The 20,327-nt window shown below is 41.5% G+C and overlaps 1 protein-coding gene across 1 annotated transcript in view; it reads left to right on the plus strand.

Annotated features, from left to right (window-relative positions):
* The window catches only part of NUP205 (nucleoporin 205), a 373,309-nt gene that overhangs the window by 28,388 nt on the left and 324,594 nt on the right, over positions 1–20,327 (plus strand). Inside the window, exon 7 of the mRNA XM_053719689.1 lies at positions 8,164–8,328. Coding sequence (XP_053575664.1) covers positions 8,164–8,328 — 165 coding nt within the window. The remainder of the gene's footprint in view (positions 1–8,163; positions 8,329–20,327) is intronic.

A 20,327-nucleotide genomic window follows, 5' to 3' on the forward strand; every position in this document is an offset into this window, starting at 1 on the left:
CTACATCTGTGCTGTCAATGAGAGAAATTTGTACAACCTCTGGGATCTCTCTACAATCTATTTTGTGACTGTTTTCCACGTTATTAATGTTTGCTGTTGGGTGCTTTACATAGTTTTAAATTTACAAATGTTTAGGCATTATTTTCCTATTTTATAGCGTCTTTCATAGGAGCCAATCCCTGCTAGGATCTAAGAGCTAGAGTTACATACTTAATCCTACTATATATTATGGTGCCTCTATAGGAAACCGATATAAACACGGGCGGAAGAGAGTGGGCCTCTCAGTAGCCCTGTTGTTAATACTTAGTCTATAGCTATAACATTTAACATAGGCTTAGGCAAGGTACACATATCGATTATAGTACTCACAATTCAGGCATACCATCTTCAAAACACATTTCCTAATAAAATGTACTATGAAAACTGACTGTATGTAGATGATGAACCCCTATCTAATTGCTATTACCTGATTAATCACATGTACTATATAACTGAGAACTAGAGAAGACAGGACAAACTTGGATTGCATTTGTGAAGACTTCCCTAGATAATAGAGATCTTATGTTGAAAATTTGTGGTTGAGTGTTGAAGTTCTAGGTCTCATGCTGCAGGGCATAGGGCCCATGCCTTGTAGCAGATCCATATTCTATCTTCCCATCTATGTAATTGTGCACTGGTTTCCCAAGCTTATTATAAATATCTGGGGAGTCGTTATGTTCAAATGGTTTATTTGTGAGAATTCTAGATCTATGTCTTGGTGTATTTATTGATGCAGGCCCTTGTCTTGAATTATAGTTAAAATAACTAATATGTAGAGGTTTACCTGCATATCTGTATACGTTTTCCTATTAGCTACACTTCATAGTAATAATTTGGAGCCTGTGATATGTTATATGTTGGTTCATAATGTAATGTATATGTATAATGTGATTAGGGGAACAGTGGATTTTTTTTTTTTATGATTTTTTTTTCCCCTCTTTTTTTACTTACTCATTTGCCTATATTAAACATTTAATACCCTCTCAACAGTTAACTAGAATATTAGAAAATGGCCTTCGTGGGGGCTGGACCTTCACTGGCGCTATTCTTTATAGTCTCTCTTCCCATAATATTATAAGTGAGCTACTCAATCAGCGACAGGTTTACCGCCTTAGACACCTAGGCTTTCTTTTGCAGGATATAGCATTGGCTCATATGTAAGTTAACTCATTCCTATGTCTCCTCTGATAGTACATGTGCTTGTATAATTCTTAGCATAGATATCACGCTTTGCCTCCACTAAGGGAATAGTTGACCTGATGTATATATTATACCAATTGTGTTGTTGGAACCTCCCTACTAGACTTTATTTAATCAGCCCTGATATCTATCTAAATTGTTTGATGAGCCTCTATATTTATGCAGATCTCGATGGGTTCAAAATATGTTGTTAATATGCCATCTTTATTTTTTTTTATGTTTTTTTACATTGTACAGCTCCACTAGGTCAGTGGCTACAGGTATTAAGCCTTTATACTATTTATCTTATTAAGAGCTCTGAGAGAGTTTACTGCACATGTATAACCCCAGCTTTCAACTGGTGTTCTCATAGTAACCATTAAATTCTTTGATGCTAACATATGGAATATACTTGATATATTTTACTCCACATATATTAGCCCTACACATATAGTTAACTGGATATCATACTATATGCCTATAGTTGATACTCTACACTTTAAAAGCCTCCTAAGATAAATATTTATTTTTCTCATCGTATGTACCCTACCACCCCCCCCCTCCATAATAAACCTCCTATTTTAGGAGGGCTATCTACGCGTCTTATCTTGCCTATGCCGCAACCAAACTATGCAATATACCTACATATCTTACCATATTATTTACACAGCAGAATGATATTTTCACTTTTGTTATCATTTAAAACACCAATTTCTAAACTTCTTTAAGCTTACAGGTCCAAGAGTGACCACTCAAACTTCTAATCTTAGTTTATGTAAAAAAGAGAAAAAGAGGTTCCAGTTTTTTCTATAAGATTATTCATGTTGAGAATTTTGTTTTTCTGTCTATATGGAAGTTGTTAAACTGACATGTACCATTTCTCCAACATAGGTGTGTCCGGTCCACGGCGTCATCCTTACTTGTGGGATATTCTCCTCCCCAACAGGAAATGGCAAAGAGCCCAGCAAAGCTGGTCACATGATCCCTCCTAGGCTCCGCCTTCCCCAGTCATTCTCTTTGCCGTTGTACAGGCAACATCTCCACGGAGATGGCTTAGAGTTTTTTGGTGTTTAACTGTAGTTTTTATTATTCAATCAAGAGTTTGTTATTTTAAAATAGTGCTGGTATGTACTATTTACTCTGAAACAGAAAAGAGATGAAGATTTCTGTTTGTAAGAGGAAAATGATTTTACCAACCGTTACTAAAATCGATGGCTGTTTCCACACAGGACTGTTGAGAGGAATTAACTTCAGTTGGGGGAAACAGGGAGCAGACTTTTGCTGCTTGAGGTATGACACATTTCTAACAAGACGATGTAATGCTGGAAGCTGTCATTTTCCCTATGGGATCCGGTAAGCCATTTTTATTACATAAAGAGAAAAAAGGGCTTCACAAGGGCTTTTAAGACTGTAGACATTTTCTGGGCTAAAACGATTTATATATAAGCATATTTTATACTCCATAGCCTTGAGGAATTATTTTAATCTTGGGAACTATGTAAAATAACCGGCAGGCACTGTATTGGACACCTTATTCTCTAGGGGCTTTCCCTAATCATAGGCAGAGTCTCATTTTCGCGCCTCTATTGCGCACTTGTTTTTGGGAAGCATGACATGCAGATGCATGTGTGAGGAGCTCTGATACATAGAAAAGACTTTCTGAAGGCGTCATTTGGATTCCCCTTTGGGCTTGGTTGGGTCTCAGCAAAGCAGATACCAGGGACTGTAAAGGGGTTAAATATAAAAACGGCTCCGGTTCCGTTATTTTAAGGGTTAAAGCTTCCAAATTTGGTGTGCAATACTTTTAAGGCTTTAAGACACTGTGGTGAAATTTTGGTGAATTTTGAACAATTCCTTCATACTTTTTCACATATGCAGTAATAAAGTGTGTTCAGTTTAAAATTTAAAGTGACAGTAACGGTTTTATTTTAAAACGTTTTTTGTGCTTTGTTATCAAGTTTATGCCTGTTTATCATGTCTGAACTACCAGACTGTGTTCTGTATGTGGGGAAGCCAAGGTTCCTTCTCATTTAAATAGATGTGATTTATGTGACACAAAATTTAGAGAAAATGATGCCCAAGATGATTCCTCAAGTGAGGGGAGTAAGCATGGTACTGCATCATCCCCTCCTTCGTCTACACCAGTCTTGCCCACACAGGAGGCCCCTAGTACATCTAGTGCTCCAATACTCCTTACTATGCAACAATTAACGGCTGTAATGGATAATTCTATCAAAAACATTTTAGCCAAAATGCCCACTTATCAGCGAAAGCGCGACTGCTCTGTTTTAGAAAATACTGAAGAGCATGAGGACGCTGATGATATTGGTTCTGAAGTGCCCCTACACCAGTCTGAGGGGGCCAGGGAGGTTTTGTCTGAGGGAGAAATTTCAGATTCAGGGAAAATTTCTCAACAAGCTGAACCTGATGTGATTACATTTAAATTTAAATTGGAACATCTCCGCGCTCTGCTTAAGGAGGTGTTATCTACTCTGGATGATTGTGAGAATTTGGTCATTCCAGAGAAATTATGTAAAATGGACAAGTTCCTAGAGGTCCCGGGGCCCCCCGAAGCTTTTCCTATACCCAAGCGGGTGGCGGACATTGTAAATAAAGAATGGGAAAGGCCCGGTATACCTTTCGTCCCTCCCCCCATATTTAAGAAATTGTTTCCTATGGTCGACCCCAGAAAGGACTTATGGCAGACAGTCCCCAAGGTCGAGGGGGCGGTTTCTACTCTAAACAAACGCACCACTATACCCATAGAAGATAGTTGTGCTTTCAAAGATCCTATGGATAAAAAATTAGAGGGTTTGCTTAAAAAGATGTTTGTTCAGCAAGGTTACCTTCTACAACCAATTTCATGCATTGTTCCTGTCACTACAGCAGCGTGTTTCTGGTTCGATGAACTAGAAAAGGCGCTCAATAATAATTCTTCTTCTTATGAGGAGATTATGGACAGAATTCATGCTCTCAAATTGGCTAATTCTTTCACCCTAGACGCCACTTTGCAATTGGCTAGGTTAGCGGCGAAAAATTCTGGCTTTGCTATTGTGGCGCACAGAGCGCTTTGGCTAAAATCTTGGTCAGCGGATGCGTCTTCCAAGAACAAATTGCTTAACATTCCTTTCAAGGGGAAAACGCTGTTTGGCCCTGACTTGAAAGAGATTATCTCTGATATCACTGGGGGCAAGGGCCACGCCCTTCCTCAGGATAGGTCTTTCAAAGCCAAAAATAAACCTAATTTTCGTCCCTTTCGCAGAAACGGACCAGCCCCAAGTGCTACGTCCTCTAAGCAAGAGGGTAATACTTCTCAAGCCAAGCCAGCCTGGAGGCCAATGCAAGGCTGGAACAAAGGAAAGCAGGCCAAGAAACCTGCCACTGCTACCAAGACAGCATGAGATGTTGGCCCCCGATCCGGGACCGGATCTGGTGGGGGGCAGACTCTCTCTCTAAGCTCAGGCTTGGGCAAGAGATGTTCTGGATCCTTGGGCACTAGAAATAGTCTCCCAAGGTTATCTTCTGGAATTCAAGGGGCTTCCCCCAAGGGGGAGGTTCCACAGGTCTCAATTGTCTTCAGACCACATAAAAAAACAGGCATTCTTACATTGTGTAGAAGACCTGTTAAAAATGGGAGTGATTCATCCTGTTCCATTAGGAGAACAAGGGATGGGGTTCTACTCCAATCTGTTCGTAGTTCCCAAAAAAGAGGGAACATTCAGACCAATCTTAGATCTCAAGATCCTAAACAAGTTTCTCAAGGTTCCATCGTTCAAAATGGAAACCATTCGAACAATTCTTCCTGCCATCCAGGAAGGTCAATTCATGACCACGGTGGATTTAAAGGATGCGTATCTACATATTCCTATCCACAAGGAACATCATCGGTTCCTAAGGTTCGCATTCCTGGACAAGCATTACCAGTTTGTGGCACTTCCGTTCGGATTAGCCACTGCTCCAAGAATTTTCACAAAGGTACTAGGGTCCCTTCTAGCGGTGCTAAGACCAAGGGGCATTGCAGTAGTACCTTACTTGGACGACATTCTGATTCAAGCGTCGTCCCTTCCACAAGCAAAGGCTCACACGGACATTGTCCTGGCCTTTCTCAGATCTCACGGGTGGAAAGTGAACGTAGAAAAAAGTTCGCTATCTCCGTCAACAAGGGTTCCCTTCTTGGGAACAATAATAGACTCCTTAGAAATGAGGATTTTTCTGACAGAGGCCAGAAAATCAAAACTTCTAAACTCTTGTCAAATACTTCATTCTGTTCCTCTTCCTTCCATAGCGCAGTGCATGGAAGTAATAGGTTTGATGGTAGCGGCAATGGACATAGTTCCTTTTGCGCGAATTCATCTAAGACCATTACAACTGTGCATGCTCAGTCAGTGGAATGGGGACTATACAGACTTGTCTCCGACGATACAAGTAGATCAGAGGACCAGAGATTCACTCCGTTGGTGGCTGTCCCTGGACAACCTGTCACAGGGGATGAGCTTCCGCAGACCAGAGTGGGTCATTGTCACGACCGACGCCAGTCTGGTGGGCTGGGGCGCGGTCTGGGGACCCCTGAAAGCTCAGGGTCTTTGGTCTCGGGAAGAATCTCTTCTCCCGATAAATATTCTGGAACTGAGAGCGATATTCAATGCTCTCAAGGCTTGGCCTCAGCTAGCAAAGGCCAAGTTCATACGGTTTCAATCAGACAACATGACGACTGTTGCGTACATCAACCATCAGGGGGGAACAAGGAGTTCCCTGGCGATGGAAGAAGTGACCAAAATCATTCAATGGGCGGAGACTCACTCCTGCCACTTGTCTGCAATCCACATCCCAGGAGTGGAAAATTGGGAAGCGGATTTTCTGAGTCGTCAGACATTTCATCCGGGGGAGTGGGAACTCCATCCGGAAATCTTTGCCCAAATTACTCAATTGTGGGGCATTCCAGACATGGATCTGATGGCCTCTCGTCAGAACTTCAAGGTTCCTTGCTACGGGTCCAGATCCAGGGATCCCAAGGCGACTCTAGTAGATGCATTAGTAGCACCTTGGACCTTCAAACTAGCTTATGTATTCCCGCCGTTTCCTCTCATCCCCAGGCTGGTAGCCAGGATCAATCAGGAGAGGGCATCGGTGATCTTGATAGCTCCTGCGTGGCCACGCAGGACTTGGTATGCAGACCTGGTGAATATGTCATCGGCTCCACCATGGAAGCTACCTTTGAGACGAGACCTTCTTGTTCAAGGTCCGTTCGAACATCCGAATCTGGTCTCACTCCAACTGACTGCTTGGAGATTGAACGCTTGATCTTATCAAAGCGAGGGTTCTCAGATTCTGTCATTGATACTCTTGTTCAGGCCAGAAAGCCTGTAACTAGAAAAATCTACCACAAAATATGGAAAAAATATATCTGTTGGTGTGAATCTAAAGGATTCCCTTGGGACAAGGTAAAAATTCCTAAGATTCTATCCTTTCTTCAAGAAGGTTTGGAGAAAGGATTATCTGCAAGTTCTTTGAAGGGACAGATTTCTGCCTTGTCTGTGTTACTTCACAAAAAGCTGGCAGCTGTGCCAGATGTTCAAGCCTTTGTTCAGGCTCTGGTTAGAATCAAGCCTGTTTACAAACATTTGACTCCTCCTTGGAGTCTCAATTTAGTTCTTTCAGTTCTTCAGGGGGTTCCGTTTGAACCCTTACATTCCGTAGATATTAAGTTATTATCTTGGAAAGTTTTGTTTTTGGTTGCAATTTCTTCTGCTAGAAGAGTTTCAGAATTATCTGCTCTGCAGTGTTCTCCTCCTTATCTGGTGTTCCATGCAGATAAGGTGGTTTTACGTACTAAACCTGGTTTTCTTCCGAAAGTTGTTTCTAACAAAAACATTAACCAGGAGATAGTCGTGCCTTCTTTGTGTCCGAATCCAGTTTCAAAGAAGGAACGTTTGTTGCACAATTTGGATGTAGTTCGTGCTCTAAAATTCTATTTAGATGCTACAAAGGATTTTAGACAAACATCTTCTTTGTTTGTTGTTTATTCTGGTAAAAGGAGAGGTCAAAAAGCAACTTCTACCTCTCTCTCTTTTTGGATTAAAAGCATCATCAGATTGGCTTACGAGACTGCCGGACGGCAGCCTCCTGAAAGAATCACAGCTCATTCTACTAGGGCTGTGGCTTCCACATGGGCCTTCAAGAACGAGGCTTCTGTTGATCAGATATGTAAGGCAGCGACTTGGTCTTCACTGCACACTTTTACTAAATTTTACAAATTTGATACTTTTGCTTCTTCTGAGGCTATTTTTGGGAGAAAGGTTTTGCAAGCCGTGGTGCCTTCCATCTAGGTGACCTGATTTGCTCCCTCCCTTCATCCGTGTCCTAAAGCTTTGGTATTGGTTCCCACAAGTAAGGATGACGCCGTGGACCGGACACACCTATGTTGGAGAAAACAGAATTTATGTTTACCTGATAAATTACTTTCTCCAACGGTGTGTCCGGTCCACGGCCCGCCCTGGTTTTTTAATCAGGTCTGATAATTTATTTTCTTTAACTACAGTCACCACGGTATCATATGATTTCTCCTATGCAAATATTCCTCCTTTACGTCGGTCGAATGACTGGGGAAGGCGGAGCCTAGGAGGGATCATGTGACCAGCTTTGCTGGGCTCTTTGCCATTTCCTGTTGGGGAGGAGAATATCCCACAAGTAAGGATGACGCCGTGGACCGGACACACCGTTGGAGAAAGTAATTTATCAGGTAAACATAAATTCTGTTTTTTGTTTGTTTTGATGATATGATGTTTCACATAAGTTGTATTGCTCTCGCACAACCTCAATAAAAATTATAAAAGAAAAAAAAGAAAATAAGCATTGGCAATTTGTGAACATTAAACTTGATGATTTGTACTTATAAAATGCTGCTAAATAGATAAATATTTTTTTATCTTCTTAATCTTCTTTTAGATTTAATGCAACAATCACCTCTGCTCACAGAGAAACAGTACATTTCATCCATACACACCCGTCTTCAGGACCCCAAACCATGGAAACTACCAGGCTTACAAGCAACAGTTAGACTGGCATGGGGTCTGACACTACGAGGAATATCACAATTATCTGAAATAACAGGTATTCCAAATTTTTATTTTTTATTTAGCGAGTTTAGATGATAAATGGAATCACACTTTTGTTAGTTTTCAAGTTATTATTACACTCCTGAAACTGTTTAGATAAAAATTTGGTTGATATTTTTTATTTAATGCACTATGTAAAAATACCAACAGCCATTAATATTTTAAATATATATTCAACATATACATTAACCACAGAAAAAATAAATAACAATAATCTTAAAAGCACATTAAACAACTAAGGGCTAGATTACAAGTTGTGTGCAAACGGTGGCTCATCAAGCAATATTTAACACTCGGGTTATTGCAACTGACAATCTTGCGTAGAGGTTAGTGCGTTAAAAAAAAAAAAAAAAGTAGCATTAAACACACCCTAAATGCATTCCTATAGGTGTTTATATATCTATTTTATTTTAACATTATATATATATATATATATATATATATATATATATATATATATATATATATATATATATATATATATATATATATATATATATATATATATATATATATATATATATATAACATTTTTTTTTTTTTTTTTTTTTTTTTTTTTTTGAGTGTGACGAACATAGGAATGTAAATATGCGCTAAGTGATTTGTGTCTTGCGCTTTAGGTCTAACTCGGTGTCGTGTTAGTGCACATGAAGAATTACATATCTCAAATTGCGTTTTTGAAATATTAAAAATGATTAATAAAAAAGAAAATTTATGCTTACCTGATAAATTTATTTCTTTTTTGACACGATGAGTCCACGGATCATCTTAATTACTATTGGGATATTCAGCTCCTGGTTAGCAGGAGGCGGCAAATAGCACCACAGCAAAGCTGTTAAATATCACCTCCCTTCCCTCCCAACCCAGTCATTCGACCGAAGTAAAGGAGAGAAAGGAAGTAACAAGGTGCTGAGGTGTCTGAAGTTTATAATAACCAACAACCTGTCTTACAAAAACATGGCGGGCCGTGGACTCATCGTGTCAAAAAAGAAATAAATTTATCAGGTAAGCATAAATTTTCTTTTTGACGACACGATGAGTCCACGGATCATATTTATTACTATTGGGAATCAATACCCAAGCTGGAGTACACAGAGGATACAGGAGGGACAAGACAGGGAACCTAAACAGAAGGCACCACTGCACCTTTCTCCCAAAAGTGTCAAATTTGTAGAATTTTGAAAAAGTGTGAATAGAGGACTAAGTTGCAGCCTTGCAAATCTGTTCCACAGAAGCTTCTTTCTTGAATGCCCATGAGGAAGCAACAGCCCTCGTTGAATGAGCCGTAACTCTCTCTGGAGGCTGCTGTCCAGCAGTCTCATATGCAAAACGTATGATACTCTTCAGCCAAAAAGAAAGAGAAGTAGTCGTAGCTTTCTGTCCCTTTCGTTTTCCTGAGAAAACCACAAAAAGCAGAAGACTGACGAAGATCCTTAGTTGTCTACAGGTAAAATGTTAAAGCACGAACCACGTCCAAATTGTGCAGAAGCCGTTCCTTCTGCTAGGTAGGATTAGGACACAAGGAAGGAACAACAATCTCCTGATTAATGTTCCGATCAGAAACTACTATAGGAAGAAATCCTAATTTTAGAACGTAAAACTACCTTATCTGAATGAAAAATAAGGTAAGGGGACTCATACTGCTGACACTCTTCAAGCAGAAGCAATTGCAACAAGAAATAAAACTTTCCAAGATAACAATTTAATATCTAAGGAATGCATAGACTCAAATGGAGCCCCTTGAAGAACTTTAAGAGCTAAATTCAGACTCCATGGAGGAGTAACTGGTTTGAACACAGGCCTGATCCTGACCAAGGCCTGACAAAATGATTGTACATCATCTGCCAGACGTTTGTGTAACAAAATAGATAAGGCAGATATTTGACCCTTTAGGGAACTTGTCGATAATCCTTTCTCCAAACCCTCTTGGAGAAAGGACAAAATTCTAGGAATCCTAACTCTACTCCATGAGTAGCCCCTGGATTCACACCAATAGGAGGAGGAGGAGGCAAAGAGCACCACAGCAAAGCTGTTAAGTATTACTTCCCTACCCACAACCCCCAGTCATTCTCTTTGCCTCTAGTACAAAGAGGAGTTGAAGTAATTAGGTGTCCTGATTAAGTTTCTTCTATCAAATTTTTTTTATTTTGAGGACAGGGCAAGATTGCTCTAATCTTCCATTACAATTTGGGTATAGCTGTACTCCTTGTTAGTCTCTTCAGCAGGGCTATGGTGGCTTTAAAGCAGTTAAGAACTTGTAAAGTATGCTTTGCTGCGTTTTCCTAACATGTTGCTGCCCTGGTATAGAAAGCCTGAGTAAGCTTACTCTTTCTTTTTACACTGGTCTTTGTGAGGAGCGGCATCCTCTCAAGCTTTGTGAGTCGTCTGACTGCCAGACGACTAGAATGCAGGTAAGTGCCTTTTGTTCTGGGGCTAGAAGGCTGGCACTGTAGGGGTTAAGACCCTCTGCTTTAAATGGGACATATCCCTTTTGGGATGATTATGGCAGTGGCAGGCACATTATGCATAGACATGGAGACTGTTATCCTCCTTCAAAAAGAGGAAGGAGTTAACTACCTTTTGGCTAATTTTTTATATATTGGAACCGTTGTATCTTATAGTAACAATGATACAGGGACTGTTCGGTGATTGTGATTGACGCAATTTTCAGAAACTTATCAGCATGTTAAGCGAGACCGGCGAGGTAAAGCGAGCTGAAATCCAGCTCTGTTGTTAATACCAATTTGGGAACTATGTGAGGGTTAAAGCTTTTGCTTACTTTATTAACATTTTGTCATGCTCAAGTTTCCCTTCTAAGACCTACAATGGTCGACAGCATTATGTTCTTTCCGTGACGACCTTGGCCACACCTCCTTTTTTGTTTTTCGGAGCGGCGCCATTTTTGAGATTGAGCGCTTGTTTTCCTTCTCCGACCTGCTCTCCAGCATGAGAACAGGACGGAGCTGCCGGCTGCTTTCCTCTTTATTGATAGTTTCCTCTATCTATGGGGACAATTTTTAGTGTGTGTGTGAGGGATTATTCTTAAGATTATCCCTTGTTTTTAGTTTGGTCATTAAAGTCACAATCGCATGTTTTCTCTGATTTTGAGTGTAATTAATTCTTATGTAAAGAAACTCGAATATGCAGACATTTTTCTTCATGTACATCTGTGCATTATAAAGTGAGGAGTATAATGTGTAGGTTAGATTTCCTTCACCTAAGGAAATACTAGTTTAATTTTCTGTCCTTAAATATGTTACTTATTTAATAAGTCCCTATAATTCTTAAAGTGACAGACAGTGTCATGTTAAATATTTTAAATATACATTTTTTTTTTCATTTTTTTTAAGATTCTAAAAATCTTTTTAGCCTCATGTCTCCCTGGGTGATGCTGTTTAGGCTAAGCCACAGCTTTCTCCTATCGTCCCGAGCCTCTTGTATGGTTGTATGGTGTCACATGCAGTGCCCTGTGGTTCCTCTACATCTCCAGGAGGAGTTATTTGCTTGCAGAAATGTCTGCTCAGGTGGCTTTTGGCATCTGTGGCTTTATCTTCCTTTCCTATCTTAAAGGGAAATCGCAAGAGGTTCTTTTAAGGAATCGGATAACAAATTGTCTGCACCTTTTGCTACTATGCATTCTGTCCTTGTAGTTTTATGAGCAGGATAGTTGGTAGCATTTGAGGTTTAACCCTCTGCTTTGGACAGTGTAATGCCTTCATCTGGTACTGAAGAAGTTCTTTTCAGATCTCCCTTTTATTTTGGAAGGGTCGGCAACTTGGGAAACTTAGACTCTCCTGTCGTTATCAATCCTCAAGAATCTAGTGAATTTTTATTTACTAGGATTCATTTGTTTAAAAAACTTGCCTGTTCTCGACCATGTTAGGAGAATTTCCTCAGGTATGGGAGAAGTCAGGGTTCTTTTTCCCCTTATCCTGTCCGTAATAACCTATCTCCTTTTAAATATCATGGTGCTTAAGGTAGTAGAGGCCATTGATATTCTGGTTAAGATAACTTCAATCCTTATTTAGGATAGCTGTAGGTTTACAAATTTTTTATGGACAAGTCTGGCATCTTTTGTTGCGACGTCTTGTTAGATTCAATTTTGGTGGACTCCATGAGGTGATCAATGTTAGAAAGGCTGTTAGGCCGATAATTTATTTCACTTGCTGCTTTTTCATTCCTTTGTAGCACAGAAGTCTCCCCTTTTATCCTCCAAGTAGCAGTCCAAGTCTTCTGGGATTCCCAGTTAGTCTTGGATAAGGGGGAAGTGCTGTCCTAGCCCGCCGGGTATTACAGCTGTTCAACTGAGAAGCCTACTTGTGGCTTAGTTGTATAGTCAAGGCCTTATAGTTCTGCTGCGGCAGATTCAATTTTTTAGGATTCCTCCAAATCCACGGTTCTGGCATTTCCCCCTTTTTTTTTTTTTCTCCTTGTTTGGACCTGGTCTGACGGTATTATCCTCTGACTTGCGGGTGAAAAGAGTTTTTGCTATCACTTGTCAAGTGAGTAAGACTGAAGGAGTATTTTCCTTTATCATCAGGGGTCATGTCTTTTAGACCAGTCTCAGAGAGAGTTCCAGCCCCTGTCTGGGAACGGGATCTGGATTTTTATCTCGAGTATCTCTGGTGCTGACCTTCAAAATAATATCCATTCTCTTTTGGTTCTGGGTCTGTTTATAAGAACATAGACCGGAGGGATGTGTTATTGTTCCCATGTTTCGGGATCTTTGCTAGTTTATGGGTTCAGCAGCCGAGAAAGATCTTTAGGTCCTGGGGTAGTATATCTTCTAAACTATAGATGGTTCAGGTGACATCCTTCCTTAAAACTATCTTTTTCAAGAGATTTTGTCCAATCTACTTTCCCATGGACGGGAAATGAACCTGGAGAAGCTTCCGCATTTCATCTTCATGGGTGGACTTTTTATATTCTGTATTTAGAAAGTTTACTGACAGAGGTAAAAGTCAAGGATTTATTCATTTTCCTCTCTCTGCAGTCTAATGTCCAGCCTACAGCAAACTCTAGTTGTCTGGTAGATGGCTTAGCCTTTTACAACCAGTAGGTTGGGAGTTAGGATTTAACTGCAGCTGCATTTACTTCATTTTTTTAAGTAAATCGATATAGGAGGGAATTGCTCTTATGGTTTCCATGGACTTTATTCCTTTTGCTATTTTCTTTGGGATGGAAGACATTCTGATCTGTCTCAAGGAATAGATATAGATCAGTCGACAAGGGTCTCTTAACAGTAGTATTTTCTTAGGAATCTCTATCTCAGGGCCCGTGCTTCTGGAGATATTCCTGGGTGATGTATCCACGGATGCCATCCTGCTGGGCTGGTATGCTGTCTGGGTCTTAATAAAATAATGGACTCAGGAGTGTCTGCTCTTCTCTTTAACGTTTGGAGTAGATAGCGATTTTCAATGCTCTGATAGCTTGGCATCTTGGCATCAGTCGTTCTTAGTTTGGTACCAGTCGGACTATATCACCTCTTGGTTTATATCATCCATCAGGGAGGAACTGGGGTTCCTTAGCCATATTGAAAGTGACTTGGTTTGTTCAGTGGGCTGAAGCTCACAATTGATGTCTGTCGTCCAGGGGTGAACAATTGGATTCCTTAACAGACAGTTATTTCTTCTGTTAAGTGTGATCAGTCCACGGGTCATTACTTCTGGGATATTACTCCTCCCCAACAGGAAGTGCAAGAGGATTCACCCAGCAGAGCTGCATATAGCTCCTCCCCTCTACGTCACTCCCAGTCATTCTCTTGCACCCAACGACTAGATAGGATGTGTGAGAGGACTATGGTGATTATACTTAGTTTTATATCTTCAATCAAAAGTTTGTTATTTTAAAATAGCACCGGAGTGTGTTATTATCTCTCTGGCAGAGTTTGAAGAAGAATCTACCAGAGTTTTGGTTATGATTTTAGCCGGAGTAGTTAAGATCATATTGCTGTTTCTCGGCCATCTGAGGAGAGGTAAACTTCAGATCAGGGGACAGCGGGCAGATGAATCTGCATAGAGGTATGTAGCAGTTTTTATTTTCTGACAATGGAATTGATGAGAAAATCCTGCCATACCGATATAATGTCATGTATGTATACTTTACACTTCAGTATTCTGGGGAATGGTACTTCACTAGAATTACACTGTATGAAATACATAAAGCTGTTTAATAACTAGAGATTATGTTTAACGTTTTTGCTGGAATGTAAAATCGTTTTCATTTGCTGAGGTACTGAGTGAATAAATGTTTGGGCATTATTTTTCCACTTGGCAGTTGCTTAATCTGTTTTCTGACAGTTTCTGTTCTCCCTCACTGCTGTGTGTGAGGGGGAGGGGCCGTTTTTTGGCGCTTTTACTAAGCATCAAATATTTCAGTCAGCAACTCATTGTATTCCCTTCATGATCCGGTTCATCTCTACAGAGCTCAGGGGTCTTCAAAACTTATTTTGAGGGAGGTAATTTCTCTCAGCAGAGCTGTGAGAATTATAGTTTGACTGAGATAAACGTTTATTCTGTAATTTGTTTCCTGCTTTCAGAATTTGTTATCTTTGCTAATGGAATTAAACCTTTGCTAAAGTTGTGTTGTTTACAAGGATTGAGGCTATTACTGTTTCAATTTTATTAATTTTCAACTGTCATAAATCTTCTGTGCTTCTTAAAGGCACAGTACGTTTTAATATTATTCTAATTGAATTGTATTTCCAAGTTGCAAGTTTGTTTGCTAGTGTGTTAAACATGTCTGATTCAGAGGATGATACTTGTGTCATTTGTTGCAATGCCAAAGTGGAGCCCAATAGAAATTTATGTACTAACTGTATTGATGCTACTTTAAATAAAAGTCAATCTGTACAAGTTGAACAAATTTCACCAAACAACGAGGGGAGAGTTATGCCGACTAACTCGCCTCACGTGTCAGTACCTACATCTCCCGCTCAGAGGGAGGTGCGTGATATTGTAGCGCCGAGTACATCTGGGCGGCCATTACAAATCACATTACAGGATATGGCTACTGTTATGACTGAGGTTTTGGCTAAATTACCAGAACTAAGAGGTAAGCGTGATCACTCTGGGGTGAGAACAGAGTGCGCTGATAATATTAGGGCCATGTCAGACACTGCGTCACAGGTGGCAGAACATGAGGACGGAGAACTTCATTCTGTGGGTGACGGTTCTGATCCAAACAGACTGGATTCAGATATTTCAAATTTTAAATTTAAACTGGAAAACCTCCGTGTATTACTAGGGGAGGTGTTAGCGGCTCTGAATGATTGTAACACAGTTGCAATACCAGAGAAAATGTGTAGGTTGGATAAATATTTTGCGGTACCGACGAGTACTGAGGTTTTTCCTATACCTAAGAGACTTACTGAAATTGTTACTAAGGAGTGGGATAGACCCGGTGTGCCGTTCTCACCCCCTCCGATATTTAGAAAAATGTTTCCAATAGACGCCACCACAAGGGACTTATGGCAAACGGTCCCTAAGGTGGAGGGAGCAGTTTCTACCTTAGCTAAGCGTACCACTATCCCGGTGGAGGATAGCTGTGCTTTTTCAGATCCAATGGATAAAAAGTTAGAGGGTTACCTTAAGAAAATGTTTGTTCAACAAGGTTTTATATTGCAACCCCTTGCATGCATTGCGCCGATCACGGCTGCAGCGGCATTCTGGATTGAGTCTCTGGAAGAGAACATTGGTTCAGCTACACTGGACGACATTACGGACAGGCTTAGAGTCCTTAAACTAGCTAATTCATTCATTTCGGAGGCCGTAGTACATCTTACTAAACTTACGGCGAAAAATTCAGGATTCGCCATTCAGGCACGCAGGGCGCTGTGGCTAAAATCCTGGTCAGCTGATGTTACTTCTAAGTCTAAATTGCTTAATATACCTTTCAAAGGGCAGACCTTATTCGGGCCCGGGTTGAAAGAGATTATCGCTGACATTACAGGAGGTAAAGGCCATGCCCTGCCTCAGGACAAAGCCAAAGCCAAGACTAGACAGTCTAATTTTCGTTCCTTTCGTAATTTCAAAGCAGGAGCAGCATCAACTTCCTCTGCACCAAAACAGGAAGGAGCTGTTGCTCGCTACAGACAAGGCTGGAAACCTAACCAGTCCTGGAACAAGGGCAAGCAGACTAGGAAACCTGCTGCTGCCCCTAAAACAGCATGAATTGAGGGCCCCCGATCCGGGATCGGATCTAGTGGGGGGCAGACTTTCTCTCTTCGCCCAGGCTTGGGCAAGAGATGTTCAGGATCCCTGGGCGCTAGAGATAATATCTCAGGGATACCTACTGGACTTCAAATACTCTCCTCCAAGAGAGAGATTTCATCTGTCAAGATTGTCAACAATCCAGACAAAGAAAGAGGCGTTTCTACGCTGCGTACAAGAGCTCTTGTTAATGGGAGTAATCCATCCAGTTCCACGATCGGAACAGGGACAGGGGTTTTACTCAAATCTGTTTGTGGTTCCCAAAAAAGAGGGAACTTTCAGACCAATCCTGGACTTAAAGATCCTAAACAAATTCCTAAGAGTTCCATCGTTCAAGATGGAGACTATTCGGACAATTTTACCTATGATCCAAGAGGGTCAGTACATGACCACTGTAGATATTAAAGATGCTTACCTTCACATACCGATTCACAAAGATCATTATCGGTACCTAAGGTTTGCCTTCCTAGACAGGCATTACCAGTTTGTGGCTCTTCCATTCGGATTGGCTACAGCTCCAAGAATCTTCACAAAGGTTCTGGGTGCTCTTCTGGCGGTTCTAAGACCGCGGGGAATCTCGGTAGCTCCATACCTAGACGACATTCTGATACAAGCTTCAAGCTTTCAAACTGCCAAGTCTCATACAGAGTTAGTGCTGGCATTTCTAAGGTCACATGGATGGAAGGTGAACGAAAAGAAAAGTTCACTCGTTCCACTCACAAGAGTTCCCTTCCTGGGGACTCTTATAGATTCTGTAGAAATGAAGATTTACCTGACAGAGGACAGGCTAACAAGACTTCAAAGTGCTTGCCGCACCCTTCATTCCATTCAACACCCGTCAGTGGCTCAATGCATGGAGGTAATCGGCTTAATGGTAGCGGCAATGGACATAGTACCCTTTGCACGCTTACACCTCAGACCACTGCAACTGTGCATGCTAAGTCAGTGGAATGGGGATTACTCAGACTTATCCCCTTCTCTGAATCTGGATCAAGAGACCAGAAATTCTCTTCTATGGTGGCTTTCTCGGCCACATCTGTCCAGGGGGATGCCATTCAGCAGACCAGACTGGACAATTGTAACAACAGACGCCAGCCTTCTAGGTTGGGGTGCCGTCTGGAATTCTCTGAAGGCTCAGGGACAATGGAGTCAGGAGGAGAGTCTCCTGCCAATAAACATTCTGGAATTGAGAGCAGTTCTCAATGCCCTCCTGGCTTGGCCCCAGTTGACAACTCGGGGGTTCATCAGGTTTCAGTCGGACAACATCACGACTGTAGCTTACATCAACCATCAGGGAGGGACAAGAAGCTCCCTAGCTATGATGGAAGTATCAAAGATAATTTGCTGGGCAGAGTCTCACTCTTGCCACCTGTCAGCAATCCACATCCCGGGAGTGGAGAACTGGGAGGCGGATTTCTTAAGTCGTCAGACTTTTCATCCGGGGGAGTGGGAACTTCATCCGGAGGTCTTTGCCCAAATACTTCGACGTTGGGGCAAACCAGAGATAGATCTCATGGCGTCTCGACAGAACGCCAAGCTTCCTCGTTACGGGTCCAGATCCAGGGATCCAGGAGCAGTCCTGATAGATGCTCTGACAGCACCTTGGGACTTCAGGATGGCTTACGTGTTTCCACCCTTCCCGTTGCTTCCTCGATTGATTGCCAGAATCAAACAAGAGAGAGCATCAGTGATTCTAATAGCACCTGCGTGGCCACGCAGGACTTGGTATGCAGACCTGGTGGACATGTCATCCTGTCCACCTTGGTCTCTACCTCTGAAACAGGACCTTCTGATACAGGGTCCCTTCAAACATCAAAATCTAACTTCTCTGAAGCCGACTGCTTGGAAATTGAACGCTTGATTTTATCAAGACGTGGGTTTTCTGAGTCAGTTATTGATACCTTAATACAGGCTAGGAAACCTGTTACCAGAAAGATTTACCATAAGATATGGCGTAAATACCTATATTGGTGTGAATCCAAAGGTTACTCTTGGAGTAAGGTTAGGATTCCTAGGATATTGTCTTTTCTACAAGAAGGTTTAGAAAAGGGTTTATCTGCTAGTTCATTAAAGGGACAGATCTCAGCTCTGTCCATTCTGTTACACAAACGTCTGTCAGAAGTTCCTGACGTCCAGGCTTTTTGTCAGGCTTTGGCCAGGATTAAGCCTGTGTTTAAAACTGTTGCTCCACCATGGAGTTTAAACCTTGTTCTTAATGTTTTACAGGGCGTTCCGTTTGAACTCCTTCATTCCATTGATATAAAGTTGTTATCTTGGAAAGTTCTATTTTTAATGGCTATTTCCTCGGCTCGAAGAGTCTCTGAATTATCAGCCTTACATTGTGATTCTCCTTATTTGATTTTTCATTCGGATAAGGTAGTCCTGCGTACTAAACCTGGGTTCTTACCTAAGGTAGTTACTAACAGGAATATCAATCAAGAGATTGTTGTTCCTTCTTTATGCCCAAATCCTTCTTCAAAGAAGGAACGTCTACTGCACAACCTGGATGTAGTCCGTGCTCTAAAATTTTACTTACAGGCAACTAAGGAATTTCGACAAACGTCTTCTCTGTTTGTCATTTACTCTGGGCAGAGGAGAAGTCAAAAAGCTTCCGCTACCTCTCTTTCTTTTTGGCTTCGTAGCATAATTCGTTTAGCTTATGAGACTGCTGGACAGCAGCCTCCTGAAAGAATTACAGCTCATTCTACTAGAACTGTGGCTTCCACTTGGGCCTTCAAGAATGAGGCCTCTGTTGAACAGATTTGCAAGGCTGCAACTTGGTCTTCGCTTCATACTTTTTCCAAATTTTACAAATTTGACACTTTTGCTTCATCGGAGGCTATTTTTGGGAGAAAGGTTCTTCAGGCAGTGGTTCCTTCTGTATAAAGAGCCTGCCTATCCCTCCCGTCATCCGTGTACTTTTGCTTTGGTATTGGTATCCCAGAAGTAATGATGACCCGTGGACTGATCACACTTAACAGAAGAAAACATAATTTATGCTTACCTGATAAATTCCTTTCTTCTGTAGTGTGATCAGTCCACGGCCCGCCCTGTTTTTAAGGCAGGTAAATATTTTTTAATTTATACTCCAGTCACCACTTCACCCTTGGCTTTTCCTTTCTCGTTGGTCCTTGGTCGAATGACTGGGAGTGACGTAGAGGGGAGGAGCTATATGCAGCTCTGCTGGGTGAATCCTCTTGCACTTCCTGTTGGGGAGGAGTAATATCCCAGAAGTAATGATGACCCGTGGACTGATCACACTACAGAAGAAAGGAATTTATCAGGTAAGCATAAATTATGTTTTTTTTCCGGGGAGTGGGTTCTCCTTCCGGAGGTGGTTTCTAGGTAAATCTTCAGTGGGCAGAGACCCACAATTGCTGCCTTCCACATTCCAGGAGTAGACAACTGGGAAGCGTTTTTTTTGAGCAGACAGACTTTTCATCCTGGGGAGTGGGATCTCCATCCGGAGGTGTTTTCCAGCTTAGTCCTCAAATGGGGGGTGCCGGAGTTGGATCTGATGGCGTCCCGTCAGAATGCCAAGGTATGGTTCAAGGTCAAGAGATCCGCAGGCCGTTCTGATAGATGCACTGGCGGTTCCTTGGATTTTCAGGTTGGCATACCAGTTTCCTCCTTTTGCTCTCCTTCCACGAGTCATTGCTCGTATCAAACAGGAGAGGGCATCAGTGATTCTAATAGCCCCTGCGTGGCCTTGCAGACCTAGTAGAGATGTCATCTCTCCCACCTTAGAGACTACCTCTGAGGAAGGATCTCCTGATTCAGGGTC

This window comes from Bombina bombina, chromosome 6 (genome assembly GCF_027579735.1).
Source record: "Bombina bombina isolate aBomBom1 chromosome 6, aBomBom1.pri, whole genome shotgun sequence".
Taxonomy (NCBI): domain Eukaryota; kingdom Metazoa; phylum Chordata; class Amphibia; order Anura; family Bombinatoridae; genus Bombina; species Bombina bombina.